The following is a 27,920-nucleotide window of genomic DNA, read 5'->3' as shown; positions in this document are numbered from 1 at the left end:
TGAGATTACAGTGGGGCCCATAAAGGCCATCCTATCTGATGTGAGATTACAGTGGGGCCCATAAAGGCCACCCTATCTGATGTGAGATTACAGTGGGGCCCATAAAGGCCATCCTATCTGATGTGTGAGATTACAGTGGGGCCCATAAAGGCCATCGTATCTGATGTGTGAGATTACAGTGGGGCCCATAAAGGCCATCCTATCTGATGTGTGAGATTACAGTGGGGCCCATAAAGGCCATCCTATCTGATGTGTGAGATTACAGTGGGGCCCATAAAGGCCACCCTATCTGATGTGAGATTACAGTGGGGCCCATAAAGGCCATCCTATCTGATGTGTGAGATTACAGTGGGGCCCATAAAGGCCATCGTATCTGATGTGTGAGATTACAGTGGGGCCCATAAAGGCCATCCTATCTGATGTGTGAGATTACAGTGGGGCCCATAAAGGCCATCCTATCTGATGTGTGAGATTACAGTGGGGCCCATAAAGGCCATCCTATCTGATGTGTGAGATTACAGTGGGGCCCATAAAGGCCATCCTATCTGATGTGTGAGATTACAGTGGGGCCCATAAAGGCCATCGTATCTGATGTGTGAGATTACAGTGGGGCCCATAAAGGCCATCCTATCTGATGTGAGATTACAGTGGGGCCCATAAAGGCCACCCTATCTGATGTGTGAGATTACAGTGGGGCCCATAAAGGCCACCCTATCTGATGTGTGAGATTACAGTGGGGCCCATAAAGGCCATCCTATCTGATGTGAGATTACAGTGGGGCCCATAAAGGCCACCCTATCTGATGTGTGAGATTACAGTGGGGCCCATAAAGGCCATCCTATCTGATGTGTGAGATTACAGTGGGGCCCATAAAGGCCATCCTATCTGATGTGTGAGATTACAGTGGGGCCCATAAAGGCCATCCTATCTGATGTGTGAGATTACAGTGGGGCCCATAGAGGCCATCCTATCTGATGTAAGATATTTCATGGTGAGGACCACGTGTAATCCTCCTTATAAAATGATAGAAGCGTTGGAGAAACGGTGAAAGCTGAAGCCTTTTATTAAAAAGAAAACAGAGGACATTTTATGGGCGACTCAAGTCGAACCCTGATAAAACTCACTCTAAATAATATTAACGGTACACACTCTGGGAATACTTTTACAATCAGCTTTTCAATCAACTTCTCATTGTAAACAGGATAAATGCTTTACCATACAACTGCTGTTTGCTTCACTGGCTTCGCTGCACGATTTCAACATTTAAAATCAATTCTGCTCTTTCAAGCACCTCTCAAAGCTTAAGGGCCACATATCCGATCCTTCACTAAACTCTGCCAAAATCAATTCATATGTAGATGCGTAGATCATTTAAGTCGATTAAACAATATTTCGGACCATTTAACAAGAATAGTCCCGGCACTGAGGAAACAGCAAAAACTATACCTCTTGATTTAACTCAACACTAACTGAAAATCCTACCCTCTTTCAGTCTGTCTCTAATACATTCTATAACAAACTCTCACCTTTCTTCCCTCTACAGTCCCCTCTATGAGATGGTCTCCTCTAGGATGAACTCTATGGTGTGTGGTACATCCTGTCCCTCTACCACAGTGACCGAGGGGATCTCATGTCCCTCCATGATAGCTGACAGGGAGGGGACAGAGATGGCCTGACCACCCAAGAACACCACCTGGGAGGATCCAGCCTGCCCAGAAAACATAGCCCCAGAGGAGTGCTCTGAGACGGGCACGGCCGGCACCATCACCCCCTCTGTGGTTCCATCCGTCTGGACGAGCAGAATGGTCTGGACCGCCGACTCCCCCTCGCCACCCAATCCCGTCCCTGTAGACAAGAGCACCCTCGCCCCTTCAGCCTCTACATCATTGGCTGTGGTTCCATCCGTTCCGTCGTCGTGGAGACGGATGTGTTTGTCGAGGTTGGAGCGTGAGCGGAAGGCTGAGGGGCAGCGGTGGCAGGTGTAGGGCGTCTCTCCACTGTGGATGCGGGCGTGCTCAGTAAGACGGCCGGCCACACTGAAGGCTTTACCACACACCCAGCAGCAGAAGGGCCGCAGGCCGCTGTGGATACGCTCATGGTCCTTGAGGTGGGGCAGCTGGCGGAAACGCTTCCCACACGTAGAACACTGAGAGAGGAGGAGGAGGGGACGTAGGGGGTGGAGAGACAGAGCAGAGAAGAAGAGGAGAGAGAGAGGGGGAAGAGGAGAGAGAGAGGCAGAGAGTGAACAGAAAGAAAGAGGGAGGAGAAGTTGAAGAGGAGAGAGGTGGAAGAAGAGTGGAGGGGAGAAGGATGGGTAGGATTGGAAAACATAACGAGAGAACAAGGACAAGAGGAGAAGAGCGAACATTAAAAATCATAGATTTCATATCTTGAAAACTTATGAAAACATATTTTCTGAAACACTTCTCCAAATTTGTAGACACAGCACTTCTGGCTGAAGAGGCAGAAGAATAGGAGGGGTAGAAAAACAATGTGTGAGAAGAGAGAGAGATCTAGGGAGGGCAGAGGACAATGGTAGGTAGAGATAAAGAACAGAAAGAGGGACACAGGGGACTGAAGAGAAAAAAATAAGCTGACAGAACAGAGCTGCACTACTACTGCAGGACATTCATCTTTTTCCACACAGCAGTGTTACCTGCCTGTCTGCCATACTGAATGACCACAGAGACAACGCCTACCATTAGTAGAACCAGAGGGAATCGGCAGGGACATTCTCACCAATACCTTTACAGCTTTGACTGCATTTTTTGTTGAACTATAGAAGCCTGGGGCTGTTCTGCCACACATTGTGCCACAGTGAGCAGAGAGGCTGGTTGGTCCTGAGTTTAGGACACTGCCCAATGGAGCTGGGTCCCAGAATAGTAACACAGAGGGGAGATGGTAGGCTCTAACTCAGCCCCACTCATTAATCATAGGAAGTGTAGAGGGAGGGAGGACACCAGTGTGCATAATACACTGGGGTGACCACAATCACAGCTTGTATTTTTTAGATGAGATGATTAGATTTGTTTATTAGTCATATGCACAGGGTCGCAGATGTAATTTGCAGGGTACAGTGACATTGTTAAGCTCCGAGCTCCAATGGTGCAGGTCAAAAAGAGAAGGGGGGAAGTGAGAAGTGAATGAAACAATAATTAAAGTAACCACAGGCAGAATCACGACCAAAGTCTTGTCCAGACGGCCTCTTCTGCTTCTGAATAAAATAATTGACAATCTAATTGATCCCTTGTAGTAGACGGTTTTAAATCCCTCAGAACAAGACAAACCATAACGAACGTCAGTCGTGCTCAGTAGATAACCCACCACACACAATCAATCATTTCCACCTCCCCGCCCCTTTACCTCGAAGGGCCTCTCATCGGTGTGGATCCTCATGTGGACGTTGAAGGTGGAGGTGTAGGCAAAGTCCTTCCCACAGATCTGGCAGTGGAACCTCTTTGAGCCGCTGCCCTTCCCCAGAGTCCCCTGGCAGTGGGCCACAATGTGCTCCCCGAGGGCCGAGCTGGAGGCGAAGCGCCGTCTGCAGGGAGACAGGGGGCAGCGCAGGGGGGTCTGGCCCGTATGGGACAGCCGATGGAGGTCCAGACCCTCCTGGGTCATACAGCAATGACCACACATATCACACTCCATCTGGATGAGCAGAGAGAAGGACACATCTATAAGGTATAACTAGTGTAGAGTAAGATCCTACTATTACAGTATCTATGTCTGTACAGTGCCTTCACATATTCACACCCCTTGAATTTTTCCACATTTAGTTGTGTTACAAAGTGGAATTAAATTGGATATAATTGTAATTATTTTATCAACGATCTACACAAAATACTCTGTCCAAGTGGAAGAAATATTAGAACATTTGTAAAAAAAAAAATAATAAAAAAAGAAAAACAAATATATCTTGATTAGACAAGTATTCAACCCCTTGAGTCAATATATGTTAGAGTCACCTTTGGCAGCAATTACAGCTTTGAGTCTTTCTGGGTAAGTCTCTAAGACCTTTCCACACTTGGATTGTGCAACATTGGCTCATTATTATTTTCTAAATTATTCAAGCTCTGTCAAATTGGTTGTTGATCATTGCCAGACAACCATTTTCAGGTCTTGCCATAGATTTTCAAGCAGATTTAAGTCAAAACTAACTCAGCCACTCAGGAATATACACTTCTTGGTAAGCAACTCCAGTGCAGATTTGGCCTTGTGTTTTAGGTTACTGTCTTGCTGAAAGATGAATGAATATCCCAGTGTCTGGTCGACTGAACTGAACTAGGGATGGGCATGAATAATCAATGTCAAAACTCCATCTTTAACCAGAGGTCAATATTTTTTCAAATACTGTAAAACAATTGTCAAACTTTTGTCTTGAAACAACGTCAATTTGCTTTGACTGTTCCATACTGTCATGACGTGGCCCTCTTTGGGTATAGCAACTACCATCTCCCTCTCTCTCACCACATCTCTTCCCCCTACACCCAGGTTCTTTTATCTCAGGCCATAAATTCCTAGATGTGACTCTCTCCTCATGGCCAGGCAGTATAGAGAGATAGAGAGAGTTTCACAGTAGAACAAAGGAACTTCTTCTACATCCCAGAACTTGAGAACTGAACAATATCTATGTTTTGGAGAATGTGTAAATGGTCGGTGGAGAAGCCAGCTAAGACCGGTCCATTTTGTTTCATGTTGTGAGCTCATTGAAAGACAATACAGCCACATTACCATAACTCTGTTTATACAGGAGCCTCCATTATGAGGTTTGCATCTAATTATTGTATAAAATGAATGAGTAAAGATGAAACTATTTATGAAATTATGTAATGTGATTTTAAACCGTTAATGTGAGAGAATTGTACTACCTTTAAAGTTGATCTAGGTCATTGACCTGCCCCATAAGCAAAGACATTGATCTGGCGTCATGGGACAGCCCTTTTCTACTGTTCCAAATAAAATCCCCACCTGAAGAAAACCTCTTTAGACCACGCATACCTCGGTAAGCTGAGGGGACAAAGGTTGAATAGAGACCACAAAACCTCTGTATAAGCTAAGGTTGTAATGGTTGTTGAATTCCTAACCAAACAACGTGGAGCATTGGCTACGTGGTGGGTTCCCATTTGGGAACGACCCCTCCCACGTTCAGCTGGAACGTGGCGCATGGAATGCAAAAATATTCTTAGAAATATTAAACCTCCACACATTAACAAGTCCAATAGCTCAAATGAAAGATAAACACCTTGTTCATCTACCCAGTAAGTCAGTTTTCTAAAATGTTTTACAGCGAAAACATAGCACATATTTATGTCAAACCACCACCAAAGACACAGCTAATTTGAATAGCCAAGTTGAACAAAATATGCAATCAACAAACGCAGGATTAAAATGAAAATAATTCACTAACCTTTTGAAAATCTTCATCAGATGACGGTAATAGGACATGTTACACAGTACATTTGTTTTTTTCAATAATATGCTATTTATATCCATAAATTTCTGTTTACAATGACACCATGTTCAGAAAATGCTACTCAAATGTCCGGAGAAATGATGATAGCTCCGGCAGATAACGTCAGATAAAAAGCAATACACATCAAACTTTGACTAAATACACATGTTCTACATATAGATAGAAAGATACACTTCTTAATGCAACCGCTGTGTTACATTTATTTTTAACGTTACAGAATTCGTTCACTATGCTATAATATGAGACGGCGCTCAGAAATTAGCATTATGTCTCCTCTATGTTGGAGTCCACAGAAACCCAAAATTACGACATAAATATTCCCTTACCTTTGATGTTCTTCGATCAGAAGACGTGGAAGGAGTCATACTTACCAAAAACTGCATTTGGTTTTCAAATCTGTGTCTTTGGGTTATCAAAACGCGACAAATTCCGGTTGAAATGCAGCCAAAATTCTAGTGGATGCGCATCAAAACTTAAAAATTACATATTATATGTCGACTAAACTGGTCAAACTAAGTGCAGAATCAAGCTTTAGGGTGTTCTAAACGTGCAAAACAATTATCAGCTCGAACAGACAAACCAACATCGTTTGGTGAAACCTGGAACCAAAGGAGCTCCAGACCAGGCGCGCGCAAGAGTGTACATGTATTTTCGCGTGAACCGAATATTTTAGCCCGCCAAAGGGCGAGGGAGCGCGCGATTAAACAATGAAACGCCCCATTGAAAGAAGACATCGCGCTGAAGAGATAGAAACTTTTCCCAGACCCGTAGCTGGTTGGGGAGGGTGGGGGCGATGACGTCAAAGTTGGCCCAACTTTTCTGATGACAAGAGAGAGTTTGGGAGAATGGCTGCCCTGAGAGTTCTGCTTTACATACAGACATAATTTGAACGGTTTTAGAAGCTTTAGAGTGTTTTCTATTCGATAATTATATGCATATATTAGCAATTTTGGACAGATTTTTTTTCTGTTTACTATGTGCATGCAATTCCTCCAAAGGGGGCTATTCTGCCCCATCTCTAACAGGTTATGAGGTTTGCATCTAATTATTGTATAAAATGAATGAGGGAAAGATGAAACTATTTATGAAATTATGTAATGTGATTTTAAACCGTTAATGTGAGAGAATTGTACTACCTTTAGGTAGGTATTGCAACCTCAGCCCCATTAAATGTGGTTCACCTTTATCAATGGGTTCAAGTCGCGCATGGATATATATTTCCATTTTCAGTGATCAGATTTTCCTGCGCTTTTCAATGAAACACACGTTCTGTTATAGTCACAGCCGTGATTTAACCAGTTTTATAAATGTCTGAGTGTTTTCTATCACTCTATCACTTTCTATTCACACATACTAATCATATGCATATACTATATTCCTGGCATGAGTAGCAGGGCGCTGAAATGTTGCGCGATATTTAACAGAATGTTCGATAAAGTAGGGGGTAGGATTAACAGGTTAATAAAGCCGCATAAAAACAACTATTTTTTTGCTTTCTTGAGTAAGGCAGCTACAAAATGTAGGTGTTTCAGTCTAGCTCAGTGCTTTATGTGGTGGAGGGGTAGCTGGCTGAAAATGCAGAGCGTAGGGGTTGGTAATCTTCTTTAGTTGCACCATGATTGGCTCAGTATTCTGTCACTCATGGGGACACCATGTCGACACAAAATGTACAGGGAGAGCTTGAAAGATCAAGACCCTTGAGTGCTACCATAGATTTACATTAGAAGTACCCATCCAAGAAGGATCAAAGTCATTGGCCACGGATAAATCAACCGTAGCTTTGATTGGACTGATCATGTCAACATCATACTTTCAAAGTCTTAGCTAGCAAGCTAGACAAGCAGTCGTCTTCATGAATCACGTCGACCATTTACTGGCATATCCTTTTCAATCATTGTCATATGAAGATAAATTATAGATAAAAAGTATCGGTGCTCATCAGCCATTGGACGTAAACATTAATTAACATTAACACAAATCCAACAATGAGTGGTTTATTTTCCAAGCATAAAATGATAAACATTCAGACGCAACACCATGTGCCAGAAAAGGTTGAATACAGGGCCATGCTGTCAAGCCAACATGACTTCTGCCGCATTGAAAACAATTGGAAATGCAGAACTGGGAAATCTCAGACTTCATGAGTTCAATCTCTCCCTGACGGAGTCTGTAATACCTACTGTACATGTTTCAAGCAGACAACCATAGTCCCTGTGCCCAAGGAAGCGAAGGTAACCTGACCAGTAGCACTCACGTCGATAGCCATGAAGTGCTTTGAAAGGCTAGTCATGGCTCACATCAACAGCATTCCCCAGGATACCCTAGACCCACTCCAATTCGCATACCGCCCCAACAAATCCACAGATGACACAATCTCAATTGCACTCCACACTGCCCTTTCCCACATGGACAAAAAGAACACCTATGTGAGAATGCTGTTCATTGACTACAGCACAGCTTGTAAGATTTAGAATTTGTTACCCTAGGGTCTAGGCTATTATCTTAACCATAGACAGGTTTCACTCTGAAAATATTCAAAAACATTAGTCTGATAAAGAAAGAGCGCATTTTCATCAAAATCATTAAGTCTAGGCCACCAAACAGATGTCCTGGACATAACTCATCCCTATGCAGTGTTCAATGTAGTATTGTTGATCAATTTAGGAAATTCCAAGGAACAGGCATAATACACTAAATATGTATATCAAAAAGAAGACAGATTTTGGTTTGTATCCTTGAAAATGTGTCATTCAACTTGAGAAAATGTACCCACATTTCAAATGATCACTGAGAATAACTGTCCCAGACAGGAGATGCAAATCACTTTGCACTATTCTGTTATTTTATTCTGTTATATTACATAATGTGATAAGGGCTTGGAAATAAGAACATCTTATCTGCCAAATTAACAAAACAATTCTATGCCATTGCACAGCTACAATAGTCATTTACAACATCAACAATGTCTACTGTACACTGTACTTCTGATCAATTTGATGTTCTTTTAATGGACCAAAAATGTGCATTTCTTTCAAAAACAAGGCTATTTCTAAGTGACCCAAAACTTTTTAACGGTACTGTGTGTGTTTATATATTATATAAGGTATTCTACTCTCTGACGAACATTCAAACAGGCAAAGTGTCAATACAGGACTAAGATGGAGTCGTACTACACCGGCTCTGATGCTCGTTGGATGTGGCAGGGCTGGCAAACCATTAGACTACAAAAGGGAAGCACAACCGAGAGCTGCCCAGTGACACGAGCCTACCGGATGAGTTAAACAACTTCTATACTTACCTCGAGGCAAATAACACTGAAACATGCATGAGAGCACCAGCTGTACCGGAAGACTGTGTGATCACACTCTCCACAGCAGATGTAAGACCTTTAGACAGGTCAACATTCACAAGGCCGCAGGGCCAGACAGATTACCAGGACATGTACTGCGAGCATGCGCTGACCATCTGGCAAGTGTCTTCACTGACATTTTCAACCTCCCCTTGTCCGAATCTGTAATACCAACATGTTTTAAGCAGACCACCATCGTGCCTGTGCCCAAGAACACTAAGGCAACCTGCCTAAATGACTACCGACACGTAGCACTCACGTCTGTAGCCATGAAGTGCGTTGAAAAGCTGGTCATGGTTCACATCAACAACATCATCCCAGAAACCTTAGACCCACTGCAATTTGCATATCTCCCAAACAGATCCACAGATGATGCGGTCTCTATTACACTCCACACTGCCCTTTCCCACCTGGACAAAAGGAACACCTATGTGAGAATGCTATTCATTGACTACAGCTCAGCATTCAACACCATAGTGCCATCAAAGCTCATCAATAAGCTAAGGCCCCTGGGACTAAACACCTCCCTCTGCAACTGGATCCTGGACTTCCTGACGGGCTGCCCCCAGGTGTTAAGGGTACGTAACAACACATCCGCCATGCTGATCCTCAACACAGGGGACCCTCAGGGGTGTGTGCTCAGCCCCCTCCTGTACTCCCTGTTCACTCATGACTGCACGGCCAGGCACGACTCCAACACCATCATTAAATTTGACGATGACAACAGTGGTCTGATCACCGACAACAACAAGACAGCCTATAGGGGAGGTCAGAACCTGGCCGTGTGGTGCCAGGACAACAACATCTCCCTCAACGTGATCAAGACAAAGGAGATGATTGTGGACAACGGGAAAAAGAGGATCGAGCACACCCCCATTCTCATCGACGGGGCTGCAGTGGAGCAGGTTGAGAGCTTCAAGTTCCTTCGTGTCCACATCACCAACAAACTAACATGGTCCAAGCACACCAAGAGAGTAGTGAAGAGGGCACGACAAAACATATTCCCCATCAGGAGACTGAAAAGATTTGGCATTGGTCCTGAGATCCTCAAAGGGTTCTACAGCTGCACCATCTGGAGCATTCTGACGGGTTGGATCACTGCCTGGTATGGCAACTGCTCGGCTTCCGACCGCAAGGCCCTACAGAGGGTAGTGCGAACGGCCCAGTACATCACTGGGGCCAAGCTTCCTGCCATCCAGGACGTCTATACACCAGGCGGTGTCAGAGTAAGGCCCTAGTCATAGACTGTTCTCTCTGCTACCACACGGCAAGCGGTACCGGAGTGCCAAGTCTAGGTCCAAGAGGCTACTAAACAGCATCGACCCCCAAGCCATAAGATTCCTAAAAATCTAGACAAATGGCTACCCAGAATATTCACATTGCCTGCCACCCCCCCCACACTTTTATTTATTGTTACTTATGTCTCATTCTTCTCTGTATTTTATGAAATTGCACTGTCGGTTAGGGGCTCGTAAGCAAGCATTTCACCTGTTGTATTCGGCACATGTGACTAATACAATTTGATTTGTATATAAGGTATCATACTATTACAGTAATATATACACACACACACACACACACACACACACACACACACACACACACACACACACACACACACACACACACAGTGGGGCAAAAAAGTTTAGTCAGCCACCAGTTCTCCCACTTAAAAAGAGGAGACCTGTAATTTTCATCATCGGCACACTTCAACTATGACAGACAAAATGAGAAGAAAAAAAAGAAAATCACATTGTAGGATTATTAATGAATTTATTTGCAAATTATGGTGGAAAATAAGTATTTGGTCACCTACAAACAAGCCAGATTTCTGGCTCTCACAAACCTGTAACTTCGTTAAGAGGCTCCTCTGTCCTCCACTCGTTACCTGTATTAATGGCACCTGTTTGAACTTGTTATCAGTATAAAAGACACCTGTCCACAACCTCAAACAGTCACACTCCAAACTCCACTATGGCCAAGACCAAAGAGCTGTCAAAGGACACCAGAAACAAAATTGTAGACCTGCACCAGGCTGGGAAGACTGAATCTGCAATAGTCAAGCAGCTTGGTTTGAAAAAAACAACTGTGGGAGCAATTATTAGGAAATGGAAGACATACTGATAATCTCCCTCGATCTGGGGCTCCACGCAAGATCTCACCCCGTGGGGTCAAAATGATCACAAGGACTTTGAGCAAAAATCCCAGAACCACAAGGGGGGACCTAGTGAATGACCTGCAGAGAGCTGGGACCAAAGTATCAAAGCCTACCATCAGCAAGGGAATTGAAGATGAAACGTGGCTTGGTCTTTCAGCATGACAATGATCCCAAACACACCACCCGGGCAACGAAGGAGTGGCTTTGTAAGAAGCATTTCAAGGTCCTGGAGTGGCCTAGCCAGTCTCTAGATCTCAACCCCATAGAAAATCTTTGGAGGGAGTTGAAAGTCCATGTAGCCCAGCAACAGCCCCAAAACATCACTGCTCTAGAGGAAATCTGCATGGAGGATTGGGCCAAAATACCAGCAACTGTGTGAAAACCTTGTGAAGACTTACAGAAAACGTTTAACCTCTGTCATTGCCAACAAAGGGTATATAACAAAGTATTGAGATAAACTTTTGTTATTGACCAAATACTTATTTTCCACCATAATTTGCAAATAAATTCATTAAAAAATCCTACAATGTGATTTTCTGGATTTTTGTCTCTCATTTTGTCTGTCATAGTTGAAGTGTACCTATGATGAAAATTACAGGCCTCATCTTTTTAAGTGGGAGAACTTGCACAATTGGTGGCTGACTAAATACTTTTTTGCCCCACTGTATATATAAGGAATAACTAGTATAGAGTAGGCGGCCAGTGTACCTGTCCCATGGAGCGTCCCCGTCCCTGTCCCCGGCCACGGCCCACAGTCTTGTCCTCCTCTGAGCTGGTACAGCGCTGCAGATGGATGTCCAACACTGACTGGTTCAAGAACTGGGAGGAACAGTGGGGGCACAACACTGGCTCCTTATCTGGGGAGATGGAGTGGGCAGATTGAGTTAATTACTTAATAAATTAGTGTTTATCACAGTCCAAACAGTGTCCGAGAATGTACATGGGGTGGCAGGTAGCCTAGTAGTTAAGAGCTTTGGGCCAGTAACAGAAATGTTGCTCGATCGAATCCCCAAGCTGACAAGGTAAAAATCTGTCATAGGCAGTTAACCCACTGTTCCTAGGCCGTCATTGTAAATAAGAATTCTTATGAGGATTATCCTCGTTAAATAAAAGGTTAAATAAAAATACAATAAAAACATGAAATCAGTTGAAATACACTAAACATGGAAAGGACAAGGATGTATAGATTTCACTGGGTTACAGGGTATTCTGTACTGTCATCACTCAGTATATGCTACAGTATGTGGCTTAAGGTAACTTATTTATAGACACACAGACAGACACATGCACTACTGTTGGCAGTCTGGATGTTGGTAAACAGTCTCAGGCTCTCTGTCTGTTTCTGTGTAGCTAAAGGAGAAAAAGAAGATGAGAGAAGACGCTGAGCTTTGATATTTCCCCATCTTAGCCACAGGCGTCTACAGTTACCATGGCAACGCCAACCCAGCAGAATCCTCCCTCCCGGCTGGAGCGTTCACCAGTCCCCCCTGAGGAGCCCTCCGTTGAAACTTTTAATAAGGAACCTCTCCATCAATAGAGCATTAACTAATAATCAATGAATCAATTCCAACCAATCACATCTCTCTCTCTCTCTGAGATGCGGTCATTTCTGACGCCGACCGCACCGATGAGGTCAGCTGCAGCTACGTTGCCGCGACCAATTATTGGTGGGGTCGATTCGATAGACCAGAATTGGAGGATCCTCCATCTTTTAAGTCCCCAGTTTGGGAACATTTAGGCTTCCCAGTAGATTACAGGGGTGATGGATAGAGTTGTGGATAAAACGGTAACACTAAGTCGCCACGCTCAACAAGAATAGCCTATGTAGCTAACAACACTTCAAATATGTTGACACATTTACGGCAACATCAGTGGGCCCCAGTATACCAGAGTAAGATGGAAACGCAAAGAAACTACACATCGTCTTCCCTCTGCATTCAAGTAGCCCGTAGCAGCTGATTCTGAATAAGCCAAATAAATTACAAGAGCGATAGATAGGCTATGTTTATATTTTTTACCATCTTTGGTTTATAGCTGTGGGTATGCATCCATTCACGGTGGTTTAGAATAGGGGGTATTAAACTTGAGGCAGGTACGAACTTCCCACCTGCACCCATTTCAGCAAACAGGTTGTACCCGCTCTAAATAGACAAACCAAAGCTGAAGTTTTCAATGAATTGGTCAATGCACCCTGTGTTGAGCTTATAGTGACAGCCCATCACATTACCCCGGAGTGGGAGATGTGTGTTTTGAAGCGTGGTACATTGGACACTGAAGGAGGCAGTGTCACGGTGCGTTCATAACCAAGTGGGAATTTACCGCATACAACTGGGAATAATCCACTTGAACGGAGTAATTACTATTGGGAAACTGGTCTATCATCCTGAGCATCCACTTCTCCCACATGGTGACCTCTGACGTCTCCTACTAAGGAAATGACCTCTACAACGGCATTTTCGGCAGCTAAATCCAACAACAAAATATTATTTATAAAAAGCAATCTATTAGTGTGTTTTTTTAACTATAATTTGTTTACAAGCGTGATAGCTCTACTTTTAGTTTATGGTTGACACAGCTTGTTGGCCATTAATCAATCCTTTTTTCTCAACGAGTTCAAATCACATAAGTGCATCCAACTGGTATTTACGACTTCACATCTGGTAAATACCCACCTTCCACATGGTTACAAACGCAACATCTGAGTGGAAACTTGAGGGCCAACATAACAATCCGGCAATTTTCCCCCTGAACAGAAACCGAATCGTGACCACAAAAATGCAATACCTACCGAACCATAAGTTTGGTGAACAATTATACCCCTAATTATTACTAAGGCACATGGATTACTTCTGCATACGTAACATGGAAATCAGCTCCATTATGAACAGCTTCACTAATTCCCAGCCACACATACACACTATATAATCACCACTGTCCTTATAATCTAATTCATTATGAACTAAAAGGCTAAACTGATCCTAGATCAGCACTTCTACTCTGAGAAGCTTGGATACGGGCACTGGTCTCTGTCTCGTCCAGTGCTTATCAGACACACAGAGAGGAGGGCAGTTGAGAGGAGAGGGGAGGAGCTACCTTGGTGAATGAGAGAGTGCAGGTCCAGCTCCTTCCTGCGTTTGAAGGCCTCTCCACAGACAGAGCAGGGGAACGGGTGGCTGGTGTGGAGCAGTCTGATGGACAGAACACAATGAAGGGAAGTGAAAAAGGAAAGAAGTGTACACAACGACTAATATTAATAATACACTTCTGAATAAATTACAAAAATGTTTTGGGGTTTTTCAGAGCAGAAAATGAAAAAAAGAGAGGGATAAACACAAAGCTATAAAAACGAGGGCTATAATACAGTACTGCAATGAGCAAATGTTTTTCTTGGAAGCTGAGAAAGAATTAAAGCTGTGAGGAAAAGGGACAAAAGGAGCACCACCATCATCAACAATATTAGTACCAGTGAGCTGCTGCACATAACACTGCAGTGTGTCATTTGTAGATGCATGTAAGCCACGCTTCAATGGCCCACTGTAATCCTCCTCCACAGAGGAGGAATAACACACACAACCACATGCAGGCTATCACCTTAGTGTCACAGTATTAGGATTACCTCCAGACCTGTGTGCTTAGCCATGTTGTTAAGCCTTTTAAAGGTTCAATACGGAGTCATTAGGTGTGTCATATAATACAATGGCTGCAGATAAACAGGTGGTTTCAGTGTGTGATGAGATATGAGAGCCTATGTTTATCCATTCCATAATGGCAGGATATAGCCCTGGGGAAGGAGAGGGAGGAGAACCACTGGGATGTATTTAACTGGCTGGATCAGTGTTGTGTTTGATGACTAGCGCAGTGTTTCCTCGCCCTGGTCCTCCAGTACCCCCAACAGTACACAGCTTCGTTGTAGCCCTGGACAAACACACCTCATTCAACTCATTGAGGGCTTGATGATTAGCTGACAAGTTGAATCAGGTGTGTTTGTCCAGGGTTACAATAAAAATGTGTACTGTTGGTGAAACACTGCGGTGGTGGAAGAGTTCACCTAAACACATTTCTTCAGCAGTGGAGGTATGCAACTCTTAACTACAGTCCTGCAGTGTCATGGTTTTATTCTAGCCCAGCATTAAAACCCTCAGATTCCACTAATCAACCCTGGCTAGCAGGTGTTTTAGTGCTCGCCACTAGCCAATGCATTACAAGCAGCTGAGTTAATGTCCTTGGTAACGATAATGTTCGTCACACTGTCCTAGATGGTCAGTGTGGGCATCAGGCCAGCTAAAGAAATAATGATTATGAATCACTGAAAAATACATTGTGTTCTATGTATAATTTATGACTGATGATAATGGATTTGTAAAGTACTTAACCCCATTGTTTAATATTAGATGGTAAACATAGTGTGTGTGCTATGGACCACTTATAGCCCTATATAAACTGTCTGGTCGATCATCCCTCTGCACAGGGCTGACAATAAGAATCAATATTTTAGGCCAAGATGACCCTGAGAATTAAAGCTTAAAGCTTCAATCCAGGTCTTCACACCCCCCAGTGTTCGCTAATGAGAGTGGGTGTAGGGATACGGACTGTACCCTGCAGAGACACTGGGACTTCCTGCTTCGCCCCAACTACACATTGATATACAGTTCAAGGGTAACGTTCCATTCACTCCCTGATCACGCCCTCCTATTGATCCCTGGATCATTTGTCCTCCCTCCCCGCATCCCCCACCTCTAGTTCCTCAGCCGGTCGGTCTCCATCGCCTTGTCATCCTACCCCTTATCGTTATCATCTTAATTTACCGCCGCCCGCCTGTCAATCATCGCTGGCGAGAGCTCAAGGGCACTGAGGGATCTCTGTTAACAACTCGGATTAAATCCCCTCACTGTGTAGGAACAGGGTCCGGCCTGTGTTTGGGTTATGTGTAACAATACTCCTGTTCTCAGTCCAGTCTTATGCTGGACCGTCGCGTGTTTGTTTCTCCCTATAAAACATGGAGGGTTCAAATCAAGGTAACTTACACATTGAAATGAGTCACCTGTGTTGCTTGTCTAATGTAGTTGTGTGAAACAGGCCTTTGGGGTTGATTTCAACCTGCACATTTAATTGAGTCACAGCCCAGTCACGCCCGTACCTGTGCTCCTGCAGCTGTTGGTCAGTCTGAAAGCGAGCAGTGCAGTTGGGACAGGTGAACAGCTGGCTTTCTCCATCCTCCCCCTCTGGTGTCCTCTTCTGCAGGGATGTCATTGACACAGCACAACATCAGGGGAAACAACTAACAGCCTGTCTCAATGTTAACGTAGAGACAAATAGCATTCCTGAATTTCTCTGATCTTTGAGAGCCTCAGTGTGTACAGATATTTGTTCTAGCCCAGCAGCAACACACCTGATTGGACTGGAACAAAACCTTGTTCACGCTGTGGCTCTCCAGGACTTGTCCGTGGTTTGTTCAGAGATGTTCTCATTGTAAGACATTCTAAAAACAATCAGGTAATCCAGGGCTGTGTCCCAAATGGCTCCGCATTCCCTATATATTAAAAACTACTTTGACCAGAGCCCGATGGGGACCAGAGCCCGATGGGGACCAGAGCCCGATGGGGACCAGAGCCCAATGGGGACCAGAGCCCAATGGGGACCAGAGCCCAATGGGGACCAGAGCCCAATGGGGACCAGAGCCCAATGGGGACCAGAGCCCAATGGGGACCAGAGCCCAATGGGGACCAGAGCCCAATGGGGACCAGAGCCCTATAGGCCCTGGTCAAAAGTAGTGCACCACATAGGAAATAGTGTACTATAGGGTGCAGTGACCCCCCCCCCCCATGTCTGACCTTCCATCGGGACCTGCGGCGGCGGGATTTGGGCTGGCTGTGGGTGAGGCCGTGCCTCTTCAGGGCGCCCGGCTGGGAGAAACGCTTGCCACACACGGAGCAGGGGAAAGGTTTGGTGCCCATGTGGGTCAGGCTGTGGCGCAGCAGGTTGGGAGAGGATGCAAACGACTTCTGACACACCTGAATTAACCAAAAAGAAGGAGGATGAATTTGATTGACAGAAGCCCAGTACAACAGCTATTTCACATCGTTACATAGATTAAACAGAAAAATAAACATTCAGTATATAATAGGAAGCTGCTCCTAACTAACTCCTGCTACTTGTTGATACACAACTAGTTTCAGTCATTTACATCAATATTTCACAGCATTTTCAATAGAACACATGTCCAGTCTAGCAGTACCTTGCAGGTGAAGAGCTTCTCTCCGGTGTGGCTGAAGACGTGAGCGCGGAGGAACCCCCTGCGTGTGAAGGTCTGGCCGCAGTGGGGGCAGACGTGGGGGAGAGGGGTGCGGGACCAGTCCTGCATCAGCTTGGCTGGAGGAGGGAGGTTGGTGTCCAGTTGTTCCCCCACTACAATATTCTCCTCCTGCTCTTCCTTAAGGATGACTGGATTCACCTCTTTACCCTGGTCTTTGTTCTCTGCCCAATGAGGAGAGAGCATGGTCAGAAACAATTGATGGTCTGTCAAAATAACCTTAAACAATAGTGAAACTTAGCAATATTCAGTTTGGATTGGAATCAGTTATTATTCTATTTTTTTACAGCAGAGTTAAGTCTTCCCACTATGTTGAACCCAGCTGCCACTGGGTCGAACCCAGCTACCACTGGGTCGAACCTACCATTGAGATCGTTGATGCTGCGTATCCTGATAGCAGGTATTTTCGCTGGCGAGCCTGACGCAGCACTGGACGAGGCGGCAGGTGGGGACAGCATCCTCTTGGGGGCGCGGGGGCTTCCCTGGGGGGGTGTGGCTGCTCCTGCCCCAGTCCCTGGTTCCCCACGGTGCTGGCGTCGGTGGTAAAGGTACTGGGTGGTGTTCATGAAGCTCTGGCCACACTGGGAACAGTGGTGGAGGGGCTCGTTCAGGCCGTGCTTGTCCCTACGGTGGGCACTGAGCTCTGTCTCTTTACTGAAGCTGGCTCCACATTGGGCACACAGGAAACTCTGGACCACCTTAGGTACCTGAACAGGAGCACAGGTAGAGACAGTGGAAGTAGAGGAGGTTTCATTCTGGTTCTGCTCCTCAGTTCCATTGTTCTGGGAATCCGCCACCCCCGCTCTCTCCTCTTTAGACTCTTCCACCATCTCTTCCACCACCTCTTGCTGCAGTGTTACTATTTTGTAATCCTGGTAATCTGCATCCTGCATCTGTCCTCCCTGGGCCTGGGTTTGTGTGACCCCTTCCTTGCCTTTCTCCTTGTGCTGCTTGCGGTGGTAGAGGAAGAGGGTGGTGTTGAGGAAGCTCTCCCCACACACGGTGCAGTGGTGCAGGGCTTCCTTGAGGCCATGCTGGGACTTGCGGTGGGTGACCAGCTCAGACACCATGCCGAAGCTGGAGCCACAGTCCACACACAGCAGGCTGGACGGGGGCTTGAGCTTCTTGGCTGCCTTTATCCTGTAGAAGTAGGACGTCTGCTCAGGGTTATCGGCTGGGAGGTCCTGGGAGGGAGCGGGGTCTGGGGGGTCCTGGGAGGGAGTGGGGTCAGGGATGGACTGGCTGTCTGCTGCAGACTGGGCCTCTGTAGATGAATGAGCTGCCTGAGCCTGGATCTCAGAGGGTTTAGATCCAGTGGATTCCCCTATGCTCTCGGTTTCTGGCTCTTCCTCGCCTCCTTCCTGCCCTCTGTTGGTGGCGTTTGGCAGATACATGTGATCCAGGGTGGCTGATATGTCCCCTGCACTCATCCCATCCTCCTCTTTCTCTGCTGACAGCTGAGACTTCACTACATCTTGCTCCAGCTGGGTTTGTTGTGCCCTCTCCTGACTCCTTCCTCTGCCCCCTCCTCCTTCTTGGTCATCCGTTGAGTTTGGTTCATTCGGTTCATCTGGACCCAGGTCCACCTCCACTTCAACCTGACTGTGCTTCCCCTCTCCCTCTGGGGGCAGTTCTGATCCAGATCCAGAGCCGGTCTCTTCTGGTTGTGGTTGGGTGGGTCCTGCCTTGGTCTGCAGACACTGGCCATGTTTGCGGTGCTGCTGCCAGAGGATCAGGGAGTGGAACAGGGCGTCACAGTCTCCACACTGGTACAGGATCTTGGGCTGATCTCCTGAGGAAGGCTTATTTGGGCTAGCCATGGCCAGACCTGGTGCACCAGAGCTGGGCATCACAGAAGAGACACTGGCCTTGGTCTGAGGGGCAGGTGATGGAGCAATGGGCTGGGTATATATCTGCTGCTGGAGAGAGAGAAAAAGAGAACGTGAGAAAAGACGACAAAACACAAGCTGACCAGTCTGGACAATGAGTGAATGAAAACATCAATATGTTTTGGTGTCAAATTGAAAGAACTCCACCTAACAATGGAGGTTTCCATGGCAGTACTGGATAGCTATACCATCACAGGTCAGCAGGTAGCCTAGCAGTTATATGGTTGGGTTTGAATACCCGAGCCGACAAGGTGAAAAACCTCATTTGCTCCATGGGTGCCTTATTACTATGGCTGGCCCTGTAAAAGAACACATTACACTGCACCTACGTGGTGTATGTGACAATATTTTTTGTTGTTGAAAAAGTCCATAGACAATTGAAACAGGAACAGTGTTTCTGTCAGGCAGATGAAGGATGACAAGAGAGGAATATAGTAATAGAGTATTCAGAGGACAGAGGGGTCAATGAGAGCAGACAGGGCAGTATTCAGATCAACAGAGCCGGGGAGGGAGGGTTTCTCTGAGGGGGGGGGGTAAGGACTGAGGGGTCAATGAGAGCAGACAGAGCAGTCTGTAGATCAACAGAGCAGGGGAGGGAGGGTTTCTCTGAGGGGGGAAGGACTGAGGGGTCAATGAGAGCAGACAGAGCAGTATTCAGATCAACAGAGCAGGGGAGGGAGGGTTTCTCTGAGGGGGGGGTAAGGACTGAGGGGTCAATGAGAGCAGACAGAGCAGTCTGTAGATCAACAGAGCAGGGGAGGGAGGGTTTCTCTGAGGGGGGGTAAGGACTGAGGGGTCAATGAGAGCAGACAGAGCAGTCTGTAGATCAACAGAGCAGGGGAGGGAGGGTTTCTCTGAGGGGGGTAAGGACTGAGGGGTCAATGAGAGCAGACAGAGCAGTCTGTAGATCAACAGAGCAGGGGAGGGAGGGTTTCTCTGAGGGGGGGGGGACTGAGGGGTCAATGAGAGCAGACAGAGCAGTCTGTAGATCAACAGAGCAGGGGAGGGAGGGTTTCTCTGAGGGGGGGGGGTAAGGACTGAGGGGTCAATGAGAGCAGACAGAGCAGTCTGTAGATCAACAGAGCCGGGAGGGAGGGTTTCTCTGAGGGGGGGGGGGGGTAAGGACTGAGGGGTCAATGAGAGCAGACAGAGCTGTCTTTAGATCAACAGAGCAGGGGAGGGAGGGTTTCTCTGGGCAGGGGGGTAAGGACTGAGGGGCAGGGCGATGATAAATACCACAGGCCTATCAGTTGAGTTCAGAGGGCCAGTCCTTGGCGTTTGAGAACTGCTCGTTGATCCATTAGGATGATAAGAACCATCAAGGTTGAGGTTAATGATGTGTTCCTTCAGGAGTGTCTTCATTCAAGCAGAGGCACCACTGTGGCTCATTCTGTTATTAGTAGCCTAGACTGAGTACTACCAGCTGGTTTCTACTTTTGGTAATTTGTTGGCGTCATTGTTAGGATTGAGGAATGCAGAAACATTTAGTATCGTATGTAGAAACAGATTGCTATTATGGATATACACTGCACAAAAAAATAAAAGGAACACTTAAACAACACAATGTAACTCCAAGTCAATCACATTTCTGTGAAATCAAACTGTCCACTTAGGAAGCAACACTGATTGACAATAAATTTCACATGCTGTTGTGCAAATGGAATTAGACAACAGGTGGAAATTATAGGCATTTAGCAAGACACCCCCAATAAAGGAGTAGCTCTGCAGGTGGTGACCACAGACCACTTCTCAGTTCCTATGCTTCCTGGCTGACGTTTTGGTCACTTTTGAATGCTGGCGGTGCTTTCACTCTAGTGGTAGCATGAGACAGAGTCTACAACCCACACAAGTGGCTCAGGTAGTGCAGCTCATCCAGGATGGCACATCAATGCGAGATGTGGCAAGAAGGTTTGCCGTGTCTGTCAGCGTAGTGTCCAGGGCATGGAGGCGCTACCAGGAGACAGGCCAGTACATCAGGAGACATGGAGGAGGCCCATAGGAGGGCAACAACCCAGCAGCAGGACCGCTACCTCCGCCTTTGTGCAAGGAGGAGCACTGCCAGAGCCCTGCAAAATGACCTCCAGCAGGCCACAAATGTGCATGTGTCTGCTCAAACGGTCAGAAACAGACTCCATGAGGGTGGTATGAGTGCCCGACGTCCACAGGTGGGGGTTGTGCTTACAGCCCAAAACCGTGCAGGACGTTTGGCAAATTTTCCACTGGCGCCCTGTGCTCTTCACAGATGAAAGAAGGTTCACACTGAGCACATGTGACAGACGTGACAGTTTGGAAACGCCGTGGAGAACGTTCTGCTGCCTGCAACATCCTCCAGCATGACCGGTTTGGCGGTGGGTCAGTCATGGTGTGGGGTGGCATTTCTTTGGGGGGCCGCACAGCCCTCCATGTGCTCGCCAGAGGTAGCCTGACTGCCATTAGGTACCGAGATGAGATCCTCAGACCCCTTGTGAGACCATATGCTGGTGTGGTTGGCCCTGGCTTCCTCCTAATGCAAGACAATTCTAGACCTCATGTGGCTGGAAGGTGTCAGCAGTTCCTGCAAGAGGAAGGCATTGATGCTATGGACTGGCCCGCCCGTTCCCCAGACCTGAATCCAATTGAGCACATCTGGGACATCATGACTCGCTACATCCACATTGCACGACAGACTGTCCAGGAGTTGGCGGATGCTTTAGTCCAGGTCTGGGAGGAGATCCCTCAGGAGACCATTCGCCAACTCATCAGGAGCATGCCCAGGCGTTGTAGGGAGGTCATACAGGCACATGGAGGCCACACACCCTACTGAGCCTCATTTTGACTTGTTTTAAGGACATTACATCAAAGTTGGATCAGCCTGTAGTGTGGTTTTCCACTTTAATTTTGAGTGTGACTCCAAATCCAGACCTCCATGGGTTGATAAATTTGATTTCCATTGATAATTTGCTAAATGGCATATATTATTTATTTTATTATTTTAATTTGTGTGATTTTGTTGTCAGCACATTCAACCATGTAAAGAAAAAAGTATTTAATAAGAATATTTCATTCATTCAGATCTAGGATGTGTTATTTTAGTGTTCCCTTAATTTTTTTGAGCAGTGTAGTTAAATCCCCATAGTCTTAGTAAATACTTTTTGGTTGCTTGTTTTGATGCTGCAAACTAACTAAATCACCATTACAAGACATTTCAGTCATGTCTGATGTATTTAGTTTCAGAGTAAGTACTCACAACTCAGCGTTTTAGCTCAGTAAAGGAGCGGAGTTATAAAACCAGACTATGTAACTTGAACTGCCACTGACACCGTTCTTATCCAACGTGGCAAAAACGATTACTGCGGACCGTCCGGAGCTCTTGAAATAGTGTCATGTACGTGTGTATTCATATGTTCTTGATGAAAGAGCATTTTCAATGTGACGCTGGTGGTTGAGTCAGTCTCCTAGAAGGACTTGAGACAGGAAACTGTGTCTACATCCCAAATAGCATCCTATTCCTTATAGTTCTCAAATTTTGACCAGGGCCCATGGGCCTGTTTGGTCAGTGAAACTGGCTAGTGTGTATAGAGGTCTGTACCATAATGAATTGATTTAATTAACGATTCCAGAACTGGACTTCAACTCGGGAAGTGCACTAAAATATTACACATGGGTCAACATGTCATTAAAGTAACTGAGGGAGCACACCACTGCTGAAGTTTCTTTTTAATAACACTTAATCTGTCCCTCTTGGTAAGCAAGATGGGTAATAGGAATGTCATTAAATACATACATATTACAAAGTGGTTCTACCACGGTGTTCATTTTCCATCTTCCTTTTTAATGCTAAAAAGCAAAGCTTCTAATTTCCTACTAGGCCTCTTCCATGTAATTACAGTTCTCTGGATCCGAACAAGTCAAGTTAAAAAAACGTTTGGTATAATAGCAGCCTACATTAATTTGAAATGTAAACACCCCGTTTTATAGCAATGTTGCCTTTAATGTTACACAGAAATGATGATAATCTAGCTAATGAAGTCTGAACGGTAGTAATAAGGCAGCTGACGGCAGAGCAGGGGCCAGAATGCCATAAGGCACTTAGGTTTTATAGAATGTTTCCACAGCTGATTCATCTGTGAGGAGGCCAATGAGCCATCCATCAGGAGGAGGGGTGGAGCTGACTGATCCATCTGTGAGGAGGCCAATGAGCCATCCATCAGGAGGAGGGGTGGAGCTGACTGATTCATCTGTGAGGAGGCCAATGAGCCATCCATCAGGAGGAGGGGTGGAGCTGACTGATTCATCTGTGAGGAGGCCAATGAGCCATCCATCAGGAGGAGGGGTGGAGCTGACTGATTCATCTGTGAGGAGGCCAATGAGCCATCCATCAGGAGGAGGGTGGAGCTGACTGATTCATCTATCACGCTCCTTTTCTCTCCCCACTGGCAACTCAAGATGCAATCTGCCTGTCACTCATGACACCAGGCTTTATGGTTCTGAGCTTGAAGAGACCGTCACCATGGGAGGCTGGGGACACGTTTCGGAGAGCGACGCTGGTAAACGTCACTCACGGTCAACGGCTCACTGTTTCAAACCTCCGAGCATACACTGTAGCTGTCATTATGAGGTAGCGATACAGCGGAACAAGGACAGTGTTATTCCCTGTTACATAGTAACAGAAAAAGTATCTGTACATTGGAATATTATAACTCAATATTTGATGTAGAAAGAAATGTGATCCGTCATCTTATTTTATTTCTACTAGTGAATATTGTATTGTCTATTTTTATCCTCTAAAAATAAACAAAACAAAAAACAAGAACAGTGCTGGTCATCTAATTTCCTATTATGACTCAACAAACAAGTGAACTGAAAATGATTGGTTATGTATGTCTTAACAGAGGATCTAATTCCTTTTGTACTTGGTAGAATGCAGTGCAGTTTTGTAGGCTACAGAGCTTATCAGAGTCCAAAACATGTACGCGTCTGCACAGCAGTGTTCTAGAGTGTTGGACCGTAGGACTTCATTTTTGAATTCTCAGCGAGGCTCAAGCTATTTTTCAACCGTCACTACATACAAACTGGAGCCTCGTTGGTTGGGAACTTTGAAGGAGCACGGTCGGGTTGTGCCTCCCCCACAGACGGACCATCGGACTATCACGGCTCTGCGCGTGTGGACTTATGCTTCAGCCTCACAAGGCTCTCCAATTCACATGGGAGGCCTTGAGCACAATAATGGAGACACTATGCAATGTACACACTATTGCATTAATAAATTGTAATATAATAATATATGCCATTTAGCAGACGCTTTTATCCAGAAGCATTTAGCCTACATGTGGAAAAGATGAGAAAAGTTTAATAAAAAGTTATTGTTTATCAATATTCTAGACCTAGCCTATTTAGTTTAAAATGTCCATGGAGTTTGAAGCTTCCACTATTACCTGAGTCTGTAGGAAGGGGATGGAGACGGGGGTGGGGGCCCCACTCCCCACGTTCTCTGTGGTGCAGGTCAGCTGGTGGGCCAGCACCTCCTCCAGGGTGTCAAACTCTTGGTAGCAGGGGAAGCACATGTACACAGAGGCACTATCCATCGCCATACCTGCCACAGGGAGAGAGAGGAGATCTAGACCAAAACAGTGCATTACTGATCATATTCAATCCAGGTTGGGTGTTCTGTTTTATGTCTGCAAGCAACACCTGAACTCAATTATTAGCCTTTAGCCTAACTAATATGTTATTAACCATTGTGATGTCTTAAGGGTAAAAAATGACCAGCCACTATGTTTAACAGCAGAGAAAATCCCCTAAATTATATTTTTTCAACTTGAAATTTGATGACTTTTCCTAGCGACCACAACATCAGAAAAAAATGAATCATCGCCTTTGTTCATATTTCCATGAAAGCTGTACACCACCAGGGTACAAATATTGTCTTAGGGTCATTTCTGACCCGGCAGTTATACAATCCTTTACACACCACAAAAACCACCAAGATGCAATGAGAAATTGAGATTATGCGCTACTGATTGAACTAAACATGAGTGCACGTTTCAGTGCCCAACAGGTCATAGATCTGATTTTTTCAGATGTCCAGGGGGAATAAGAGAACAATGATTTAGAAGAGGAGGTATCTGAAGAAGATAGGGAAGAATACAACCCAGAGCATGATGCATCATCTTTAGATGAAGAAATCCCCCAAACTGAAAGATACAATTTTGTCAAAGAGCAGCAAAATAACTTGGTTGGTGTCCACAGATTGTGAAGAAGGAAAGCCCATATATTCAAAGTTTGTAATGAATGACAGGTTGTATCTTTGTGCAAAATAGATATGGGGTTTAAAATTAAATTAAGCTGCTTTATTTTAGGGGCTTAGTGAAGGCAGGTCATGTTTTACCCTTAGGTCAAGGGGAGTATACAGAATGTTAAGGCTACACAAGGGTTAACATAACCTAAATGTAGCATATCCACCCCACCATACACACAGAGCTGATGGATCTAAATAGCATCTTTATTTGGAGACCGATTGAGAATGTGTTGTATTACCCCATGTATAAATGCTGGCAAATCCTCAAATGGGAACGATGTAAAAAGATTAGATTTAAATCATGTTGTAAACATTGCCCTCTACTGATGGAAATGAGTATCTTCATGTGTTCCTGGGATTTGGTCAGACAGGATATTTGAACTTTCAGACAAAATGGCAGTAGGTAATTGTAATTTTGTCCACGCTGGTGCTCCTAAAAGGTAGAGAATGTATGTAAATGTAACAAAAAATCTGTAAAAACAAAAAAAGCAATGTATGTTTTCCAAAGAGGGTTGATGGGTTATTAAAAAAATACACTACTGACTTTTCGTCCTCATGCTAGCTAGCAGTAGCCAATTTGGAATAGCATTGTCATTTCAGTGGACATGCCATTCCATAATGGCTGCTGTGACTACTGCTATTTAGCATGAGCACGAAAATGACTTTTCTGGGAAAACTAGCAGAAATTCCAACTTCTCGGTGGAGCCGTGTGGATAAAGGTAAAATTTGGAGTACAGTAGCATATCCCATCCCTGTATAGAAGTACGTTTTCCGACCCATATCTCGTGCTGGCTCCAGTGTCTTAATTATATCATGATTGCGTTCTGACCCCAGTGCAGATGTGTAAGTGTAATGGTAGTGTATCTTCTGGCAATAATAATCTATTCCACAACGGTATATGATTAGGTCATGATTGTAGGCTACTTTATACAGCTTTATAGTTTCGCCAACAGAACTAGAGAATAACATGCAACACAATACGACAAACAGCTAATACCTTTTAGTGGAATTGTGTACTGACACATTGCAATACGTTCACACTAACTTGGGCCATTACAGTGCAAATTAGTGAATGGCGCCAAATTAATGCCTAAAGTGATCCAGACTCCAAATCCCAGAGGTCAGCAATTTAGCTGTTTGCTATTTTATATGGTGGCTCACTCGCTGGTGGCACTGGCAATTTATCTTTGGTTTAATTTAGCCAACTAACGTTACTATAGTTAGTTGATGCAGTTTTGTGGGAATATAAACAACGTTAGCCTATTCTGTGTTGTTTGACAGCCAGCTAGCTAGTTGCTAGCTAGCATTTCCGCAAACAAACAATTCAAGCAACGTTTAGCTACATTACCACGATTAATATCACATTAAAACTGCTTGAGCTTTATCAATACAAGTCAGTTGTCTGGTTAGCTAAACTAATCCACCACTGTCTGCCAGTAGTCGCTCTGAACATATTTTATGTGCTTTGTAAAAACGACGAAGAAGGGTGGCATTCACTTCTTCTGTGGTGTAATGGCGGCTGCAGTTTCGATGTAAACGTTGGATGTCTCCCCCCGTTGAGACTCCGCGAAATCAGTCCCTGAAATCTTGTCCTGGCTGAAGTCACATTCCATCCATAAAAAAGGAATTAAGTTAGATAATTACAAAATAACAACTCACCGAAAACTGAAGCCGTTATCTCTTGAAGAAACAAGTTGTGTTATTGTTCCAACATGTTAACAAGGCTTGAGCGGATTGGCTGTCTGCTCTCTCGTACGCCGTACACCAATGGAATTCGACTACACTACACAAAAGAACGCATTTAGCGTATGCCTTTGGTGCAACATGATGGCTGTCAAAAGTCCCAAACAGGGCACTTAAATTGTTGTTGTTTTTCTGTTTATCAACTCGGTTTTCAATAGTTTTTGTAGCAAATAAGAAAGACATTAAACTTCCATTAATTTTTTTTTTTTTTGTCACACCACAAATATGCAGTGACATGCTTACAGTCAGCCATAGTAGTACTGCGCCCCTGGAGCAAATTAGGGTTAAGTACCTCGCTCAAGGGCACACATCGACAGATTTTTCACCATGTGTATTCGAACCAACAACCTTATTGGTGCAACGATCTAACCGCTAAACTACCTGCCGACCTACCGAATTAATTGGAACCTTTTTGTTTTTATGTAAACATCTTGGATGTTAAGCTGTAATCACAACATGATCATGATGCAGAATATGGCTTTGTGCTATTCATTCATAAAACCTCTGAAAGTCTTGAGCAAGGGCACATCAACATATTTTTCAGTCATGTTGGCTTAAGTATTCAAACCAATGACTTTTCTGTTAATGCCCAGTGCTCTAACCAATAGGCTACCTGCCACCCTACCCAATCAGTTTGACCTTTTATTTTTTAAATGTAAATTTCAACATGATCATGATGCAGCTCATGGCTTTGTGCTATTCATTCATAAAACCTCTG

The 27,920-nt window shown here is 45.0% G+C and overlaps 1 protein-coding gene across 3 annotated transcripts; it reads right to left on the bottom strand.

Annotated features, from left to right (window-relative positions):
* Positions 1-1,045: 1,045 nt before the first annotated feature.
* LOC124005385 (zinc finger protein 574-like) lies at positions 1,046-27,433 on the bottom strand. Of its 3 annotated transcripts, none has more exons than XM_046314587.1 (10): positions 27,119-27,433; positions 24,597-24,778; positions 17,658-19,212; positions 17,219-17,457; positions 16,815-16,994; positions 16,121-16,218; positions 14,077-14,171; positions 11,692-11,840; positions 3,364-3,651; positions 1,046-2,146 (listed from the first exon to the last, which is right to left on the bottom strand). In XM_046314587.1, the coding sequence occupies exons 2-10, from the start codon at positions 24,750-24,752 to the stop codon at positions 1,550-1,552; spliced, it is 3,357 nt and encodes a 1,118-aa protein (XP_046170543.1). In that variant the 5' UTR covers positions 24,753-24,778; positions 27,119-27,433; the 3' UTR covers positions 1,046-1,549. The 3 variants fall into 3 exon arrangements, with proteins under 3 accessions (XP_046170543.1, XP_046170542.1, XP_046170544.1); XM_046314586.1 differs by having other exon boundaries at positions 24,597-24,754; XM_046314588.1 differs by having other exon boundaries at positions 17,658-19,209; positions 24,597-24,754.
* Between the last annotated feature and the right edge of the window lie 487 nt (positions 27,434-27,920).

The sequence above is a fragment of the Oncorhynchus gorbuscha genome, linkage group LG19, assembly GCF_021184085.1.
Source record: "Oncorhynchus gorbuscha isolate QuinsamMale2020 ecotype Even-year linkage group LG19, OgorEven_v1.0, whole genome shotgun sequence".
Lineage (NCBI taxonomy): Eukaryota > Metazoa > Chordata > Actinopteri > Salmoniformes > Salmonidae > Oncorhynchus > Oncorhynchus gorbuscha.
This window is presented reverse-complemented; position numbering and strand designations above follow the sequence as displayed.

Coding starts and splice junctions, on each gene's coding strand:
- LOC124005385 (XM_046314587.1), bottom strand. CDS start 24,752: ATGGCGATGGATAGTGCCTCTGTGTACATGTGCTTCCCCTGCTACCAA. Junction 17,458..17,657: donor CAGCATCAACGATCTCAATG/GTAGGTTCGACC, acceptor CTCATTGGGCAG/AGAACAAAGACCAGGGTAAA. Junction 2,147..3,363: donor CCGATGAGAGGCCCTTCGAG/GTAAAGGGGCGG, acceptor CTCCTCTCTCAG/TGTTCTACGTGTGGGAAGCG.